General features: G+C 36.4%; 1 protein-coding gene across 2 annotated transcripts in view; it reads left to right on the top strand.

Moving 5' to 3' along the window:
• NPFR (Neuropeptide F receptor) overlaps positions 1 to 19,892 on the top strand; it is a 543,873-nt gene that overhangs the window by 317,255 nt on the left and 206,726 nt on the right. For both annotated transcript variants that reach the window (XM_074175202.1, XM_074175203.1), the window contains exon 4: positions 14,356 to 14,598. In XM_074175202.1, the coding sequence (XP_074031303.1) occupies positions 14,356 to 14,598 (243 nt within the window). The remainder of the gene's footprint in view (positions 1 to 14,355; positions 14,599 to 19,892) is intronic.

Consider the following 19,892-nt stretch of genomic DNA (forward strand, 5'->3'; position numbering starts at 1 on the left):
TGCATAACTTTAAGATTGTAGATAATTCCGTTGGTCAATTGAAATCCACGATGAAATGCACACACTGTGGACACTCATCAGTAACCTTTTATCCCTTCTGGGATTCGTCTCTCTCCATATCACAAATAACCGACCAATAGAGTTTGTGGTAATGTTTGGATTCATTTACAAGAGAAGAAACTTTGAATGGAAAAACAAAACCGACGTGTTCGAAATGCAAGGAAAGGAGAAAATGTACAAAATCCCTATCAATCCACAAGTTTCCCCATATTTTAGTAATAAATTGGAAAATATTCTCTCCAATGGAAAGATTTAGAGGCAAATTGAAGGATGTCATCGAATTTCCTCTAGAAGGATTGGATATGGAGAATTCTGCAGCAGAAAATGTGGCTACTTGTTGTTATAATCTATATGCACATTTAAATTACTATTACTAACTACTAACTAGTACTAACTACTAATAGAGGACAATATACAGCATACTGCAGACACCCGTATACTTTTGCATGGCACAAATACAACGATTCACATGTGTCACCAATTTCATCAAAATCGCTTGTGAGTGGGGAAGCATACACCCTCTTTTATGAAAAGGATGGAACAAAACCGCACCTTTAAGATAACCAAGGGAAAGTTCATTTCTGCAATTATTATTTATTTTTTGTTAAGTTCTTAAATGTACCTGTTTCGTCTTTATGCACATGACCTGATTAACTGCCACCTTTTCAGATCTATTATGATGCTCCTTGGTTGTTAGAGCTCATTGCTTATCTTGATCGCTTTGATGATACTCCATAGCCGTGACACTGACCCCTTCATATAGCTGCCAGCCTCTGGTTTTTTCCCTGCATCTTTCGTGTCTCAGCCATGATATCGCTTTGCATTCACATAGCACATGCAGTGCGGTTTCTTCCTCTTCTCGACAGAACCTGCATAGGGTTTCTTCTGTCAGACCCATGTTGCTCATATGTTTCCTGAGTCGGCTATTCCCCGTTACTGGACCACCACTACCATTACAACCTTACAGTTGCGGTTTAACAGGTCTTCCATGAATATGGGCCATCATTTCTTTATGAACTCTTTCGCCTGCCTTATTCCTGGGATCTTATTTCACCAATCTATCGATTCGGCTTGCATCCATGAATTTATGGATGTCCTTATACTTGCTTTCGCTACCCCGAAGAAGGGTTCTGGGCCGATCATAGCCTTGGATGCGCCTTTACGGGCTAGAGCATCGGCCTCCTCATTGGCCTAGAGATTCTCATGTCTGGGTACCCAGAGTGCGCTCAGACAGCTTTCCACCTTGGTGGAGACTGACCCATCACAATAGGGGCGTGGGATGGCGGAATAACTAAGCGTCAGCTCCTATGGGGATTTTGATGGTTTGAAACGTATTAGAAAAAACAAAAAGCTCGAAAAGTGGTTGCCCCATGGTTTGAATGATCGGCAGAGCTTATTCTTTTTTGCTTTTGCGCAACCAGAACGATTATATTCTGAATGGATGATCGCGTGTGATGAGAAATGGATCCTCTAGGAGAACAAAAGACATTGAAGACAGTGTTTGAACACTGATGAGCCACTCAAGTACTTCTTGAAGGTAAAAACCCCCCAAAAATACTCATGGTTACTGTATGGTGGTCAGCGACAGGTGTGATTCACTATAACTTTCTGCAACCGGGCCAAACCATCACACAGCAACAGCAGACGGCACTGACGACATAGAAAAGGTCCAATCCTGCTCCATGACAACTTCCGTCATCACGTTTTACAAATAACTAAAATGAAACGAATTGAGCGTCGAAGTTCGTTGATCAGAACCAGGCGAACACGGCCTTCATCGACTTCATCGAGTCTCGATCACACAATTTTTATGCTGGTGGAGTTATTCCAATTGTGTTACGTTAGAGAAAGTGAACTGATTCAAATTGCGCTTATTTCAATCGAATTGAAAAAGTATTCACTGAGATATTTCAGTTCAGAGTGGCATTTTGTTCTCTCATCCTCTAGCCATATTCATACTCTTAGCGAAATAACCATCCAATTATTATCCAAATGTATGTGAATGAATACCCTTCGAATACACATGAGAATGATACATTAATTCAGAGTATGACAAAACGTTTACAAAAAGTCATGTAGTCCGTATTCGCATTATAAAATCTCCACTTTCTATGGAATACTCTGCCTGAAAAGTTTCATCAAACCATATTCAGTTCAATTCGTCTTTTTACGGTTATGAGACAGTTTGAAACTACGTGTAACGCATGTAATATTATAAATGAAACAATACTGCTTTGCAGTGTGACTTTTTCGAAAAGAAATACCAATAAATGTGCATTTATAGGCCCGCTTGCAGTGAAAGCTGTACAGACATACAGAAGGCGAATCTTGATTGTGGATCGATGTTAAAATTTGGCTTTTCAATGAACCTCATTTGGGGGTCTCAAACATCATTGATTTTTGTTTACTGTTGAAAACCAAAGTCATAGTCATGTGGTGGTAGTAGTAGTAGTAGTAGTAGTAGTAGTAGTAAGATGTATTTTCTTTTTGACAAATTAACAATTTGTATGAGAATAGTCATGCTTATTCTAGATCATAAGTTGCGAAATCGTTTCCTCCTTTTCATAAAAGAGGATGTATGCAAGCTATTTCGATGAAATTGGTGACATGTGTGAATCATTGTATCCATGCCACGTACCAGAATAAGGATGTCTGCAGAATGCTGTATTATGTCCGCTGTAGGTAGACCCACTGTGATTCGAAAACGCATATAGATTATAACTACAAGGAGTCACATTGTCTGCTGCATAGTTGTTCATATCTAATCCATCTAGAGGAAATTCGATGGCAACATTTAACTTGTCTCTAAATTTTTCTGTTAGAAAACATATTTTAAAATGAATGACTGAAATACGGAAAAACTTATGGATCGATAGAGACTTTGTGCATTTTCTTCTTTCCTTGCAACTTGAACTATAGCTTATGCACAGAAGCAATAAATGTTGGAGTATTCATCGTGGAACTCAGCTAGTAAGTAAAAGCACTTTTCTAATCAAATATTCTCCATTTTTTTTAATTCAACTGCGTTGAATGAATTGTGTTTCATATCACCAGGAAGTTCATTAAATAGTTTCAGGCCTAGGTGTGGAGGAGCCTTAGTTGTCAATTTGTATTTACAAAAGGGGTCATGGTAATCATTTGTTTGCCTTTTTTTGAGTGTATATCTCTGATTTTCATGGAAGTATTCTTGTTATTGAATATGTATAAACATGATTCCAAGATAAGTAGACATGGCAAAGTGAGCACACCTAATTCTTTGAAAATTGGTCTGCATGATATATTTCTGACCTGTGTACTCAGCGATTGCTGGGTACTCAATTTCAGCGATTGCTTCTTCGTGAGGAGTTAGTCACGAATGTGTCTTAACGGAAGATGCGAACTACTCAAGTGCGGAGAAGAAAGCAGGAAAACATTTGCATTAACCATTTGGGTTGAATAAAAGAAAAACTCTTCGAGAGCCTCCTCACAATGAGACTAGTATACATCAAATTAGCGTTTTTAAGCTTTCCTTACGTAGTGCATGACCTTCTCTTATATAAGAACTTTGAGTCAACAGGGAAATACTCCCGGAATAGGCAGAGATCCATAGATACTTATTCCATAACAAAACGTCAAAGATCCCTAACTGGACTGAATTCATTAGGCAACACAGTCAACAATACTGGGAAAGAAGTACGCTACTGATCAACTGAAAATACAACTTTTTCGTCATTTGTGTTTTCTTCATATCTAGCTTCGTTTTCGAGGAAAAAAAATTGAAGCTACTTTGCATATCATTAACACCCGCTTTGGGTCCAGCTGACAGTGTTAGTGTTGTCATATCAGTGAAATTCAATTAGCAGTGATTCCATCATAATTATACTGAACTGGCCGACATGGTATTTCATTTATGTACTAGCAAGTGGAAATGCGTAAGAAGCACAGATAATTCACCAGGGCAGATATCTTAACAGAGTAATTCCATGTGCTGAAACACGCTACATGCAAGATTATGTGAAACTGAAAGTTTCAATATAAATGAAGGTGGTGGAAGATCAGAAACTGTAACAACGCCTGAATTAGAAGAAGCTATACTTGATGCGACAGAAGTTTTGGAAAAATTGCACTGCAGCTGGAAGTCACCTAAAAAACCGTATAGACAGTTCTGAAAAGAAACCTCCTATACCCATATCACATATAGCAGGTCCAAGATCCACTGCCTCGGGATTTTCACTCAAGATCAATGTTTGGCAGGTGGTTGATTCATACAATGGCACACAATAATAATTTTTCACCAAATATTTACTTCACGGACGAAGAAAAATTTTCATGAACTTCCATAATGACCATTTTTGAGTCAAAGAAAATCTCCACATTATTAGAGAAAGTCATTTTCAGCAACAATTCCCGCTGAACGTTTGGGTAGGAATGATTAATGACTACCTAATTGGCTCATTTTTTCTACCAGCAAGATTGACAGGTCAATTCTACGCGGACTTTTTACGAAATCAGTTACCCTTTTTGTTAGAAGGAGTGTCGGTACTTGTAAGAGGCAACATATGGTTTATGCACGACGGGGCTCCAGATCAGTTTAGTGTTCTTGCTCGTCAGCATCTCAACATCGCCTACCCTAATCGCTGGATTGGACGTGCAGGACCTCAAAATTGGCCATCTCGCCGTCCTGATATGAACTCTCTAGATTTCTATTCATGCGGTCATCTGAAAGCTCTTGTTTATAAAACTCCTTTACTAGATATGAATGACTTCATGAATCGAATAATTGACGATTTTAATGTCATGAGGAATACTCCAGGTATTTTGAACGTGTCAGAAAAATATTGCAGTCGTGTATTTTATCATAAGGTGAACTTTCTGGTCACATACTTCAAGGTCGAAGTTGTTCATTATTCACTTTTGTTTTTATTTTATGTTGTCCATGGATAGTTTGCAGAAGTGATTTTTTTTCTCGAAAACGAAGCGTAATATGAAGAAAACACAATCGATAAAAAAGTTGTATTTTCAGTCGATCAATCTAAAAAGATAAAAAACTAAAACAAGTCAGTGGCGTACTTTTTTACCAACATTGTTGGATGTGGTGCCAACTGAGACGCCACTGGACCTGATAATTTCAACTCAGTCCGAGCATTATAAGCGCCTTATTACTCCAAATAACTACCAAATTTCAACCGAATGGGTGTAAAGATATTTATAATTATGAATATGTTTTTTTTCTAACTTCAAGCCCTGTATCTCAGAAACGAAGCAACTTCGGATACATGTGCATTAGAAATTTTTTTATTGACACATCCTAACGATTCACTCTTTGAAGTTTCGTACCGTAGTTAGAAAACACCCTGTATGCTCTGAAATTTAATATTTTTAATGAAGAAAGTTTTTCAGGTAATATGCTTATGAAATTTCGAATAAGATAGTCGAAGAAGATCCCGAACATATTTTATACAATTCCCGAAATGAACTGGAAAGCCTATAACCCAGATCTAGAAACATGCTTAAATCTGAAAGGTTTTGAAATAAGGAAATAAGTTGGCAGCAGATCTGTTAGTTGGAGTTATCATCACTACTCACAATAAATATTGTCCGACCATCAACAAATAATTGTCCAATTTAGAGATCAACGCACAATATTCCCTAGTAGACTGAAGATCTGGCGTAAATTAGATAACAAACTAGAGAAGTCTTTGAAAATGTAAGAAAATCAGAATAATTGGACCCATACAACAAAATCGTAATTGAATACAACAACACCCTGAGAAAATCCAAGAAATTCACGGAGTGGGCGATGCAAGTAGATGGAAATAATCCAATTATGTTCCAATTCCTATAAGATACCACCGATACAAATATCGAGGAGTACACAAAACAGGAAGTGAAACTATAAGATAGTGCCTCTGAGAGTACTTTGCTGAGTCAGAAATCATTTATTCAACACCGGAGTCCTGAACAAATTCAGAACTGGGGACCCTTCAAAGAGTGTCCGGGAAAGAATAGTTGATGTTATAGAAGGGGATTGATATGTGTAAAATGGAATAGGCCGTGAACATTAGTCACCGGGTCAAGATTTGTCCAGTAATGCTGAGAAATAGAACCAGAATTCCTACTTCGAAAATTTTGTGTAATTTCTGTCAGAGCAAATTCAACTCCAACAAAAAACTAAGAGGCTGCTTAGAGCCATCTTCATTTCGAATTCAGAAAAAATCGAACAGGTTCGGCAAATGCCTCAAGAACCAATATGCGTACAGGTCAGATTTTGTATAATAAAAAGGCGTCCTGAAGTCGAGAAGTGCAGAATTTCACTATACAAGCTGCCAATTGACAGACTGCATGCTTGGAGTAAGGATTGTTTCATACGACTATCTCGAAAGAAACAAAAGTGAGTCATATAGCGAGACAGTAACTTCAAAAGAAGGTTTTGTTTTCGGAACTATGTAATGGAAGAATAACTATGTCTTCAAGACCATAACTGATGAAGGTAATGTAGTGATTATTGCAGGTGATGAAGTTATTTTTATTGAGTGCAAATATTATGATATACTGAGAAAATGTATGAAGCGCGTCCCGCTTACCATAACGTGGTAGATCAACAGAAAAGAGCTAGATCAACATAAACCCATCCAGATCGAACACAATAGCATTCACAAAGAGTACTTGAACGTTTTGCCCTTTTTCAACTCATCATTGTATGATGTTGTTGAGTGATTTTCGATCGAATTTCTTTCATAACTTCAAATTGAATCAAAGCGCTGCCGAAACAGCTCAAAAAATCAACCAGGCATTTGACAACGATATTGTTAATGAACGCATTGTTCGTCGTTGGTTTATGAAATTTAGTTCTGGAGATTTTAACCTCGAAGATGAGCCATGAAGTGGTCAACCTACAGTAAGTAATCCAGGACGAGTATTTGAGAACCCTCGTAAAGACTGATCCGTCACAAACGGTGTTTGGGATATCAGAAGTACTGGGCGTTAGCTCTCATATGCTTTTTGATGATTCGAAACGTGTTGGAGAAGTCAAAAAAGTCGAAAAGTGGGTGCCTCACAATCTGAACGATCGACAGAAATTGTCATATTTCGAAGACTGTTCTTTTTTACTTTCGCGCAACCAGAACGATTCTCTTTTGGATTAGATCGTCACGTGTGTTGAAAAGTGGATCCTCTACGACAACAATAGAAGTTCAAAACAGTAGTTGGACACCGATGAGCCACCCAGGCACTTCCTAAAGGCAAAAGACCACCAAAAGTAAACGGTGGTTACTGTATGGTGATCAGCAGCAGGTGTTTTTCACTATAACTCTTGCAACTGGGTCAAACATCATAGCAGTATATTGTGGAGCAATCGATAAAATGTACCGGAAATTGCGTCAGCAGCAGCCGACACTGGTCAGCGGGAGAGATCCAGTCCTGTTCAACGACAACGCCCTTCAGCATGTTTCACAAATCACCGTCTGAAAATTAAACGTCGGAGTTCTTCCTCACTGACCATACCCCCTCAAAACTCTCACCAACCGACTACCATCTTTTCAAGCACGATAACTTTTTCACCTGTGGAACCTTTGCCAATCAGGACCATGCTAAAACGGTCTTTGTCAACTCCATCTAATCTCGAGTACACAATTATCATGCTGACGGAATCATTCGACTTGTGTTATGTTGAAAAAAGGGCACAGATTCAAATGGCGCTTATATTGATTACATTGAATCATTATTCACTATGATAATACAGTAACAAAGCAGTGATCGGCTCAGAACAAATCGAAGGCTGCATGGCTAATGGACAATGTCTATTGTGAGGACAGCTAGACAAAATAGGGCTGTATAACGGAGACCGTAATAGCAGGCAAAACAACAGAGGGACGAAAACAGTTCGTCATATTTTTGCGAATGTGCGGTATTGGATATCAGGAGGCAAACAATTTATGGAAGATGTTCATAAAAATATGACAAGCATCCAGCAAGGAACCTGCACAAACTAGTGAAGGAAACAAGAATGTTGAATTGATGGAGAGGTAGGAGAAGGTTTCCAAGTAACTACCCCCACACACTTCCACAGAGAGCAAATCGGAGTAACCCTCTACATTAAGAATTTCACTAGTTCGGACTTCCATTGTCTATTATATAAAATGATTTGAAATCCCTGAAACAAGTAAAAAAGAATAATTAAAAAAGAATAGTTGAAAATAACAATTATATTAAGCAACAATAAACCTGAAATGAAATGATAGTACAATAACCTACAGGTAAAAATATAATAATTGAATAAATAAAAATTAAAGGAATGCAAAAAGAAAATAATAAAAATAAAAAAGTGTAGAGATTCCAAGTCACGTTAGTTCACGACGTTTCGATTGTTGGTATCTACAATCGTCTTCGGGTGATGACTGGACTGATTCCTCCGAGAGATGACTATTTTATAGGTCGTTGAAATACTTTCACTTTCTCTACTTTCCATTTTCCGCTTCACTGATTCCGTGAGAGATGACCGATTTGGCGGGGGTTGGTCATTTCTCGTTTGATGATGGGTTTCCATATGTTTCGTATATCTACGCTGGCCTGGCTGAATACGTTGTTGGACAACATGTATGCGGCTTCCTTAAATTTTCTCCTGAACCAATGTTCCTCTTTGTGCAAGATCTCAGCTTGGGACCACTCGATGTTGTGTTGGTGGGTCCAAACATGGTCTGCTATTCCTGATTTGCTGGTTTCTCCTCGCTGTGTGTGCTTCTTGTGCTCGGCAATGCGAATATTCAATGGCCTCTTAGTTTCACCAATATAGGATTTTCCGCACTCACAGGGTATCCGGTAAATGCAATTCTTGGAATCGCAGTCCGCGTTTGGGGGCCTGGTTTTCGTGAGGCTGCTACGGATAGTGTTACCGGATCTGAAGCAGGTTCTAATGTTGTACTTGGAACCAATTCTTCTTATCCTCTCCGATAATCCTCTGATGTAGGGAAGTGCAAGCACTGGTTGTGACGGCTTCTCTTCCTTGCGAGGCTCCTGCTGTCTTTTAGCCAAAGTCTTTTCTACCATCGCTTTGGAATATCCATTCCGCTGAAGATCACTTTTGATGATGTCTAGTTCCTTCTCGAGACCTTCCTTTGTATTACAAAGCCCAAAAGCACGGTCTAATAGAGTCTTGATGATTCCTCTTTTTGTCGATTGATGGTGGTTGGATTCGTGGTTCAGATACTGTCCCGTATGAGTGGGTTTTCGGTATACAGATGTTTCCCACTTAGTGTCGGTTCTCTTCACCAAAACGTCTAAGAATGGCAATTCATTGTGGATTTCCTTCTCCATTGTGAAAGTGATGGAAGGTCTCACGCTGTTGATGTGTTTCAGAAAGGCGTCTAGTTCAGTATTCCCATGGTTCCATATTATGAAGGTGTCGTCAACATATCTCAACCAGACTCGAGGTTTCTTGTGGGCTTCTTCAATGGCCAGAGTTTCAAACCACTCCATATATATGTTGGCTATGACTGGTGAAAGTGGCGATCCCATTGGCAGTCCCTCATCTTGTGTAAAGAATTCGTCCTTCAGTTGGAAATAACAGTTTCGTACACAGCATCCTAGTAATTCTAGACTTTGGCTAAAAGGCAGCAGGAGCCTCGCAAGGAAGAGAAGCCGTCACAACCAGTGCTTGCACTTCCCTACATCAGAGGATTATCGGAGAGGATAAGAAGAATTGGTTCCAAGTACAACATTAGAACCTGCTTCAGATCCGGTAACACTATCCGTAGCAGCCTCACGAAAACCAGGCCCCCAAACGCGGACTGCGATTCCAAGAATTGCATTTACCGGATACCCTGTGAGTGCGGAAAATCCTATATTGGTGAAACTAAGAGGCCATTGAATATTCGCATTGCCGAGCACAAGAAGCACACACAGCGAGGAGAAACCAGCAAATCAGGAATAGCAGACCATGTTTGGACCCACCAACACAACATCGAGTGGTCCCAAGCTGAGATCTTGCACAAAGAGGAACATTGGTTCAGGAGAAAATTTAAGGAAGCCGCATACATGTTGTCCAACAACGTATTCAGCCAGGCCAGCGTAGATATACGAAACATATGGAAACCCATCATCAAACGAGAAATGACCAACCCCCGCCAAATCGGTCATCTCTCACGGAATCAGTGAAGCGGAAAATGGAAAGTAGAGAAAGTGAAAGTATTTCAACGACCTATAAAATAGTCATCTCTCGGAGGAATCAGTCCAGTCATCACCCGAAGACGATTGTAGATACCAACAATCGAAACGTCGTGAACTAACGTGACTTGGAATCTCTACACTTTTTTATTTTTATTATTTTCTTTTTGCATTCCTTTAATTTTTATTTATTCAATTATTATATTTTTACTTGTAGGTTATTGTACTATCATTTCATTTCAGGTTTATTGTTGCTTAATATAATTGTTATTTTCAACTATTCTTTTTTAATTATTCTTTTTTACTTGTTTCAGGGATTTCAAATCATTTTATATAATAGACAATGGAAGTCCGAACTAGTGAAATTCATCACGAAACATTGTCAATCACCTTCAAACAAACCTCTACATTAATTTCTCCGCTCGACTTCAATTGACTTCGCAACAACACCAACAGCACTGCTGTGAATCATTCCCTGAAAAATAATAACGGAGGCCGCCGCTGGTCTTCGCCAATCAATTGTGACTTGGACTAGCTCGCGCTAAACTTGACTTGCCATTCACGATCGTTCTAGATGTTGCTTTGCTTCAAAAAACTGCCAGGAACTTTTCTATTGACTTCCAGAGACTTTCAGTACGATATAAAAACACTACCAAACTTCAAATCGGGAAAGTTTAGTTGAAAGTGCAGTACAAAGTGATCTAATAATGCGATAGATATTTGAGTATCAATCTGGAGGTTCAGTTGAATTAGTTAAAGTGTTTGTGTTGTATTGTCAGTGAAGCAGCAAAATGAAGTTGAGTTCAATTATACAGTGTAGTCAATTATTGTCAAACTCCCCTGGAAAAACGTGACAATACCATGAAAGTGTCTTCATTTTGAACCTTATTATATGCTTCTTTGCAAATTTTTTGATTGGAGAGACCCATGATTGCTTTCCAGTAGATTATCATCACAAAAAGATGATTTTTCCAAAAACTATTTCTCTATCTGGCTGGCATTCAAATCGGGTGTCAAATAAACGTGATCGAAAGTAAGGAGATATTGACTTCAAATAAGGCATCTTAGTGCTCAATTGACCTTGATTCAAACAAAAAAGTGACTAGGGGAAAATGGTCACCAATCGTACGCGGAGAACATAAGTACAGTTGGTATAACAGAAAAACTAAACGGCACACAAACATATCTTTGCTTATGTGCATAGACGTATCGACCGCCATGTTGCCAGTGGAGTGTCGCGCCAGTCGCACCACGGCGTTTCAGATGATAAGACAACGTGTTTTTGCGGGCGGCAAGTGAATGTTTTACTTAAGAGTTCAGTTCGTAATTGTAAGTAGATGTGTCCGACAAAATGGTGATGAATGTTCAGTTTGAGCTTCAATTGTTATATTTCTCAAACTGAAATGGAATTTGTATAAAGTTGTATTTTAATTTTGTGTGAAGGCATGGGGTGCATTTGGACAGCCAGATAGGGGCACATTCGTACACGTACGAATGCTCTCCTTTGGATTTTATTAACCACAAGTAGTATATAACATTTAATTTTAATGAAATAAAATATAGTATCGGCAGACAACACAATAACATATTTTTTTCTTTTCTGAAATATTCTACTTCTAACAAAATGAAATATTTTTAATGAGTCAACGTTATAATTGATATTTTATTGCAGACTCATGGTGCGAAAATATAAAAAAAAGGTACGCGTACTCAAGAAGTGGATGAAGAAGTCTATTATTCTAGCAATTGATGATGTAATACAAGGACACTTGTCGTATAATCCTCAAGACATTGTTACCGGAACTTGTGAACCTTCCATCTCTGCCGCCGAGACACAATCTTTATCGAGTTCTTATCTTCCATAACACCAGAGGTAATAAGACCTTATCCTACAGCTGTTAGAAACAGAAAAACGTTGGAAAAGTTTCAGTCATTATTCCGGCACAAAGATGAATATATTTTATCTTCGGAAGAAACCAGGATCATCATGGTCATTCATTTTCCCTGATATAGAAGACATACACACTCTGCGTATCAGAGATGTCGCCATGATCCTCAACCACGAACGGGATGTACGTTAGAATGGCTAGACTTTATACATTTGCAGTTGATTCAAATAATTATAATGTGCAATAAATTTCAAAGTAACAACCAAATGTATGATTACCTACTTTAAGTTTAAATTGTCAAAGACTCTATAACAATGTCATACAAAATGATTGTGAACATTTCATTTAGACTGATTGTAAAGCTTAGAATTATCAATAAGTAAACTAAGGATGAACGCTCCTATTTTTTGTTATTTTTTAGAGATGGTTTCATTGACTATTAGTCAAGTCACATATTTTTAAGTTAGTTTTTTGATAAATAAATATTTATATGATTATTAATGAAAATTCAACGACTTTAATTGGCTTTTTAATTACCCTGTATGAATCTACCCCATGGCGTTCGAAAGTACCCCACCTACTGTACAAACGTACGCCGTATGTGGTACGTTCGTACAAATATCTTATTGTAGGAAAATCGCTATAATCCTTTAACCTTTTGACATAATATATTCGAACTTTTTTGTAATGAACTACAATGTATTTGTTACACTCAGGTACATAAAGTTGATAAATTCAACAATTAGTCATGAAGAAAAAAAATTAAATCTAAAGAGTGTACGAAGGATAACTACTTCACCCTACGGTCGTTTTCATGTATCATTTTTCATTTTCCCTTGACCATTAATACTGTTTTTTCTGAATGTTGCTCAATATGATGGAGTGAGTTTTGATTTTGTTCATTATTTATTAGTTTGTCTCGTTTGTTATGATTTTCAACTATTCAGGAATTTTTGTTGAATAGTCCTCAACAAAATAGTACGTTACTTGATGATTTGAATTGAGCTCAACGTTTATTAAATATGTTTCTAGGGAATTTTCAATATGGGATTGATTTAAACACTTGATTCAATTCAAAATTAAATCAAGTTATTTGGCCTCATTATTATATCTTCTCCAGCCACGGCGGAGAAATAAAATTCCATAACTACTACTCCTGAAAAACCCGTTCAATGAAATATTGTGAAAGAAACCAGTATTCGTGATCTTTCATTCAACATTTTCAGATGTTTATTTGTGCATGATGATAATTATGAAATTTTCATAATAAATGTTATTTAAAATGCGTTTGGCTACACAGTAGCTTCATCAGTTACTGGTACATCAAACTATACCACAATATCTTTTGTATCTTCTAGAAAAACAGTAAACATGTTAAATATTGACATTTCATGAGAACAAGTTCAATAACGGTGAATAAATAACGTTGTTCGTCGTTTGAGGGACTATTTGAATATTTTCGTTTATTGATTTCAAGAGATTCCAGCAGGTTTTATTTTTGTCCTTCATTTTCTGTATGTGATATGTCGTAGTCCATGTTAAATTCGTATACAGGAATGACTTCAAGAAATTTCAAAACAAGAATCGCCGAACATAAAAGGAGTTTTGAGCTGAAGAAAATTAATTTCACTTATTCTTACCACGCTTCGGAGAATGAACAAGAATTCAACATGGACTATGACATATTTCAAACAGAAAATAAAGGACAAAAATTAAACCTGCTGGAATCTGTGGAAATCAATGAACGGAAATATTCAAATTGTCTGTTGAACGACCAACAGGAAGTTATTTATTCGCCATTAGTGAACATATTTATAGTAACTGTTCTCTTAGAAATAATATTTCATTTTCAGTTCTACCAGTTTTGTCGGAATTATTTCTTTAACTAATTGAGATTTGACATAGAATGTCAATATTGTACCTGTTTCCTAGATGTAATACTGTATTGTATCTGATTGTTAATTCAGAATCTACCTTTTAATTTTTGTTGTTATATGATGTTATCAATCTACTGTTATATGAAAGATATTATGTAAAAAATATGTTTAATGTATAGTTTCATGTATCTGCAACTGATGAAGCTCCCGTGTAGCGACACGTATTTAGGATAAAAATTGTTGTCGAAATTCTATAATAATTATTATGAATAGTGTTATTTATTTTTATCAAGTATCAAGTCAGGATATTCATAAGTTATTGATTTATATTTGAATACATACTATTTGGATATTCCACAATGTAACTGAAAGATTCATTTCTGTTTCAGATCTTTTCTGTTGTCAGAAAACCAGCAATGCGTACTCCAAGGAACATGTTCATAGTCAATTTAGCTGTAGCGGATCTACTTTTGTGTACTATTACCATGCCTCTGACTCTTATGGAGATTCTCACGAAATATTTTCCTTTGGGTGAAACTCTTTTCATTTGCAAGTTTATTGGTATACTACAAGCCACAAGCATATACGTGTCGACCATTTCTATAACAGCAATAGCGTTGGACAGATATCATGTGAGTAAAGATTCTATTCGCTTCATAAAATTGGCCACGTTCGTCTGTAATGAATATTTCAATAAATATTTCACTTATCTCAGTATCTTAATATGTCACTCAGAATGGAATGAATAAAGAGTATATTGAAAATCTAATACACTTTATAACTTGTGGCTTCCACATTCTGTCAAGAAAATTATCTAAAACACTTGAATCAAAGTACTGAAAAATATAAGGTAATGGAGAGTTGGTTGAATATTTTTAGGTATACATAAAATTTTGAATTGGATTATAATTGAATGTCAATGAGAATTGATTCGAACTCATTTTTGATAATTTCAGAATTATTACCATATTGACTGCATTTCAATAAATTCTAACAATCTGATCAACTACATGCATAGTTTGACGAAAGTTCATCTAGTAACATATGCAGTAGATATTCTTGAGACTGATAACGGCAATGAATATCTACTAATAGCGATGGAAAATTTATACAAATGGTCTGAGATCTAATAGAAAAAATTGAAACTTCTGGTGTACAATGAGACAGATTTTGTTCTGGCGTAGAAAAAGTGTTTCTGATCGATTGGTCTAAGATTGTCCTTTTTGGCACTCCAAACAGAGACAAAATCTCTAGTAAGAGTTATGAGAATAATAAATGCAGACGAAAGCTCACTTTGACCATACTGAAAAAGATTCATTTAATTGAATAAGAACCAATTGATCGGTACCTCTCTATGTTTGTATAAGAAAATCAGAAAGATTCAGACAAACTAGTTTAAATATTCCAGTGTTTCACTGCTGTATTATGATATCACATTGTCAACATGGCAGTACTTCACGTTGTCCCCCGTTTTTACTGTTGGTGAGTGTGGTGTGTCAGCTCATCCCCACATTATCTATTTCTGGTTGCGTAGGCCGGCTGGCCCCTTAGACCTATGCCTCAGAGATTTCGAAGTCGAGTTTGACACAATACCAGCTTTCAGTGAAGGTTGCTATTGGTCATAAATAACACAGCTTGAATTCGTGAATATTATGTCTTGCGATATTCTCAACTGTATACATCGTTATGAGAACAAAATATCAATCCATTTCAATGCCTGAATAACGAGAAATTACAACAATTATCAGACACGATACAAAATTTTCGAATTTATCAACAGAGTATGTGAATGATTGAACTCGTATTTTCAACAATAGGATTTCATAGATGAAATCAATCGTATCTTCATATGAGACCGCAGAGCCAGCACTCGAGTCACTTGCCTTATTTGAGGGCTAGAATCTGTTTCCTAATAAAAGTGATGGTTGTTCATTGCAAATGCGAAACGCTGAAAGGGTGCTCAAAGAGAATTTTGTGATTCCGTTATGATATGCCACAGCTGGTATAGGCGGCTTTATAATACTTTACTGGGTCGCAAAAGATGTGATGAAAATTCAAGTCGTTTTATACCTACAGTAGCATGCGTTTGGGTATTTGATCAAAATCGCATGTTGAAACTGAAATCAATGTTCATTCATTCATTTACAATTGATTCTGTTATGACAGTTCAATTCGACATATTCACATAATAATAAATCGGTATGCTAGTAAAATTTATGCGGTGATATCATCAAATAAATTCGATGAATCTTCGTCGAATGTTATTGTTGAAGGTTCTACAATTTTGTCATCTGGATGATCTTATTTCCACATGTCCTATTCTTTTATTACATATTCAATACATTTTTGTTATTTTTCAGAATCGAAATTTTTATAGACTCCTTGAAGAGTATTTTGATATATTTTCAGTATGAAATTCGTAATGATAAGGGAGGAGACTCAGAATCATATTAATTCATATCTGCGTCATCTTGTCGACTACATACTCCATGAAACGGAATTTATTTGAAAGTACCATAGACAATAGTTTCTCAAACTTACGTTTATCCAATGGTAGTTTTATGTCAAAGCCACTCAATGATATCCGCTCCTCTATATGCATTAGTTCGTATTTTCTCAACTTTTCTGGAATGATAACATGTATTATCCATCACAATCACTGAATTAGGTGGGAATGAGGTCCAACATTTGCTACAAATATTCTCCAAACACATCGCTGTTCATGTCTGCATGAATCCCCGAAAGCTTTGACTCGCACATCAATAAACCGCCCTCAGCAAAATCATCAACACTTCCAATGTGAGTAATAACCAGTCCCTCTCCTTATCCAGAAGGCAACTTTGATACGATATACCAGCTTTCTGAAAATGCTTCAGTGAAAGTGTGATGTTTTTGCCTTGCCACATCTTCCCAACAGTACGTTCGTTGAGCCAAGTTTGGTTTTATTCTCCCGTCGACACTCTATCATCTGCGTTCGGTAATGCCTACTTCAACAAATAATTTATCCATTTTCGATCAAAAGAGATTTCCTTTTTTTTCATTGAAATTTAATTCTTTTGAAGTTTCACAAAATGTATTTCTGCCTATCATTGAAGAAATATTTTCTTTTAAGGCATTATTTTATCGAGAGTCGGTATTTCGTTCTCAAAATGAAATCTGTTAAAAAAAAGAAAAAAAATCTTGTTTTTTCGTTAACCAGCTTTCGCACCCCTACGAACAACAACCCTCGGAAGTCAAAATTGTGCAAGCTAAGGATTAACGAGGTCTTACCTTTTAACGTGTGATTCCTAAAACGTTCCTAAATGAAAGTACTGTTCTTCTGATTGCAAGTTTGTCGTTCTCATCAAGCTTCATTTTCTCTCTTTTTCTTGAATTTATATAGGTTAGCTCAGGTTGGGTCCGAAGTGAGTAGGTCTATTCGATCCTCCACCGCATGGGTTTATTGTGGCTCACAATAATAATGTGGCTCACACTCGACCAATTAAACCCAGCTTCTTAACGAAGCCGATTAGTTTGTATGGTGAGTGCTCATTCAAGTTAGATGATAAGAATACGGCTCTGTCGGACTCTAAAAACCTGATTCAGTCCCAAGCGGGGCAGGCACAAAGTATGTGCATTTTCCAAACATAGGCGACACACACTGTCTTTCGACAGTTCGACTCTCTGCATATGATGATTCAAATGACAGTGACCTGTAAGAAGACCTGTTAGACATCGTAGTTCATTCCTACTGTAGTCCAACTGTTTGCTATCAAGCTTCGAAGGTTGAATAAACGATTTGGAGTGAGCCAATCCTGGAAGATTCTGCCAGAAATCCATGAATCTTCTTGCCATCTAGGTATTCAATCTTTGTTTGGCAAAGCTTAAAAACGATGCCAATGACAGGTTCTGGTCCCATGAAGCTACTTGCAGCACCCTCCTTTGCAAGGGAGTCAGCAGCCTCATTGCCATCCAGGCCAGTACGGCCAGGAATCCAGACCTATCGAGGAGAGTCGTTTGTGTCAATATGCTACAGAATTTGTATATCGATGATTTTGAAACTCCCGTTATGTGCGAACACATTTCCATCAAAGTATGAACTGAATATACGTATATAAGAGCTTTAAATACATCAAGAATAATAAAATTTTTGTTAACAGAGAGAGGGAAAACTTGAGTAACCATTTTAATTAACAAATTAGGTATAACTTACTAATAACACGAGATTGAAACGCAAGAGCTTCATCAGTCATTCATATTCTACAGGTACTAAAGTACTTATGATGCACTGTTTGGAACCTTTGGTGTAGTAATTCATATTACTGGAGTTTTTTTCCAACACCAAATCGTTATTTTTAACACCTCGACACGTGTTTCGATCACCAAGTGATCATCTTCAAAGAGGAAGATTCAGGTAGTAGAGTAATCAAAGCACTATTAGAACGAATCAAATCATGACGTTATCCTGTTTTCAGCGAAAATTGAAAATATCTCAGGTATGCCTGAGTCAATCGGATAAGATGTGGAGGTATGTGATACATTAAATAGAGTTTTCCATAGAAAGTATTGGTAATTTTCATCAAAATCCAAAAATAACAAAAATTTTGGGTGTTTCATTAAAAAAAAACTTCATCAATCAATAATGCGAGTGTTTCACATTTTTTTTATAATATTTTGATATTTGATATATAAATATTTAAAAGAAATACTACATTTTTGACTTTTCAAACGACTCAATTATGTACACCTATTAAACATCAACTTGAAGATAATTCTTCGCTGCTTAAGGAAATATACACTATATGCATTAACTCAACCCGCTTATTCTTTTCGATTTCAATACAATCGCCACTATCCGGAATTATGTTTTAATTCGAATCATAAAGTTCCACCAAGATATTGAAATTTCCGGATATCATATATGAATTTTGGTATTCAAAGTTGAGTTAGAACTAAATAATGTTTGCCCAATTTTTGTGAGGTTATGTGAATCAGTGAGGTGTATCAATTCGTTTTTTATTTCGGACTCTTGTATCTTTCCATTGTACTAGTAAGTTTTATTTGATTTATATATTCATTTGAGTTGTCTTGGAAAAGTAAGGGTCTACTCACTGTCATATTCATAATATTAAATCAAACCTGTGAGTTTCTTTAGAAGCATGAAAATGTTTAATATTCATTCACAATAATTTTTGAATATTTAGGTAAATCCATTGGTTAAGTTTTGGTTCAGGCTGTTAGGAAAACGAGTTTTAACGCTGTAAAAGTCTGAATTGATAGCCTAGCCTCTAATTTTTCCGTCATTGTATCGTTTTAAAAGAAATAATCAGTCAGAATGTTGATGTCATTAGAATATTTAATTATCAACAATTTTAAATAAATAGATCAGAAATAACTCTGCTTATTTAAGTAAGATGAGTTAATAATGTACGAATGAATCAGTAGCAATTATCTTCAAGAAATGTTATAACATTGACTGAAATAACGTGAAGTAACAAATTGAATTCTTTGGTGGTGATCTGTTCAGATAAAATACTACCAAGCTGTTAAAAATATCTGTTAGATTCGTTTCGTACTTCTGAATGATAAACATTGGCATATTTCCACTATCAATTTTGTTATATGGGTGAAAAATCGTACTCACTGAAATTTTTTTCAAAATATGATGGTATGTGGTATGAGTGATATGAGCATCATTTGCGAGGACGAAGGTTTTTATGTCGAAGCCACAGCAACCTCTGAGCCAGTGATCATTCTTCAGAGCTTACAGTTGAATGGTATTTGGCTCAACAAAAAGAATATTGAATATTGAATATTATTTATTCAAATTCTATTGTGTCTCCTTCAAAGTAGTACCCCTCAGATATAGTACCGAGTTTTTTCCAATTCTCGAAGCAGTTCTGATATGCACTTTTTGGTATGTCTTTGAGCTCTCTCAATATCGAAC

Source organism: Leptinotarsa decemlineata, unplaced genomic scaffold (genome assembly GCF_025532065.1).
Source record: "Leptinotarsa decemlineata unplaced genomic scaffold, Ldec_3_MD MMD2_tig00000882_RagTag_RagTag, whole genome shotgun sequence".
In the NCBI taxonomy this organism is placed as follows: Eukaryota; Metazoa; Arthropoda; class Insecta; order Coleoptera; family Chrysomelidae; genus Leptinotarsa; species Leptinotarsa decemlineata.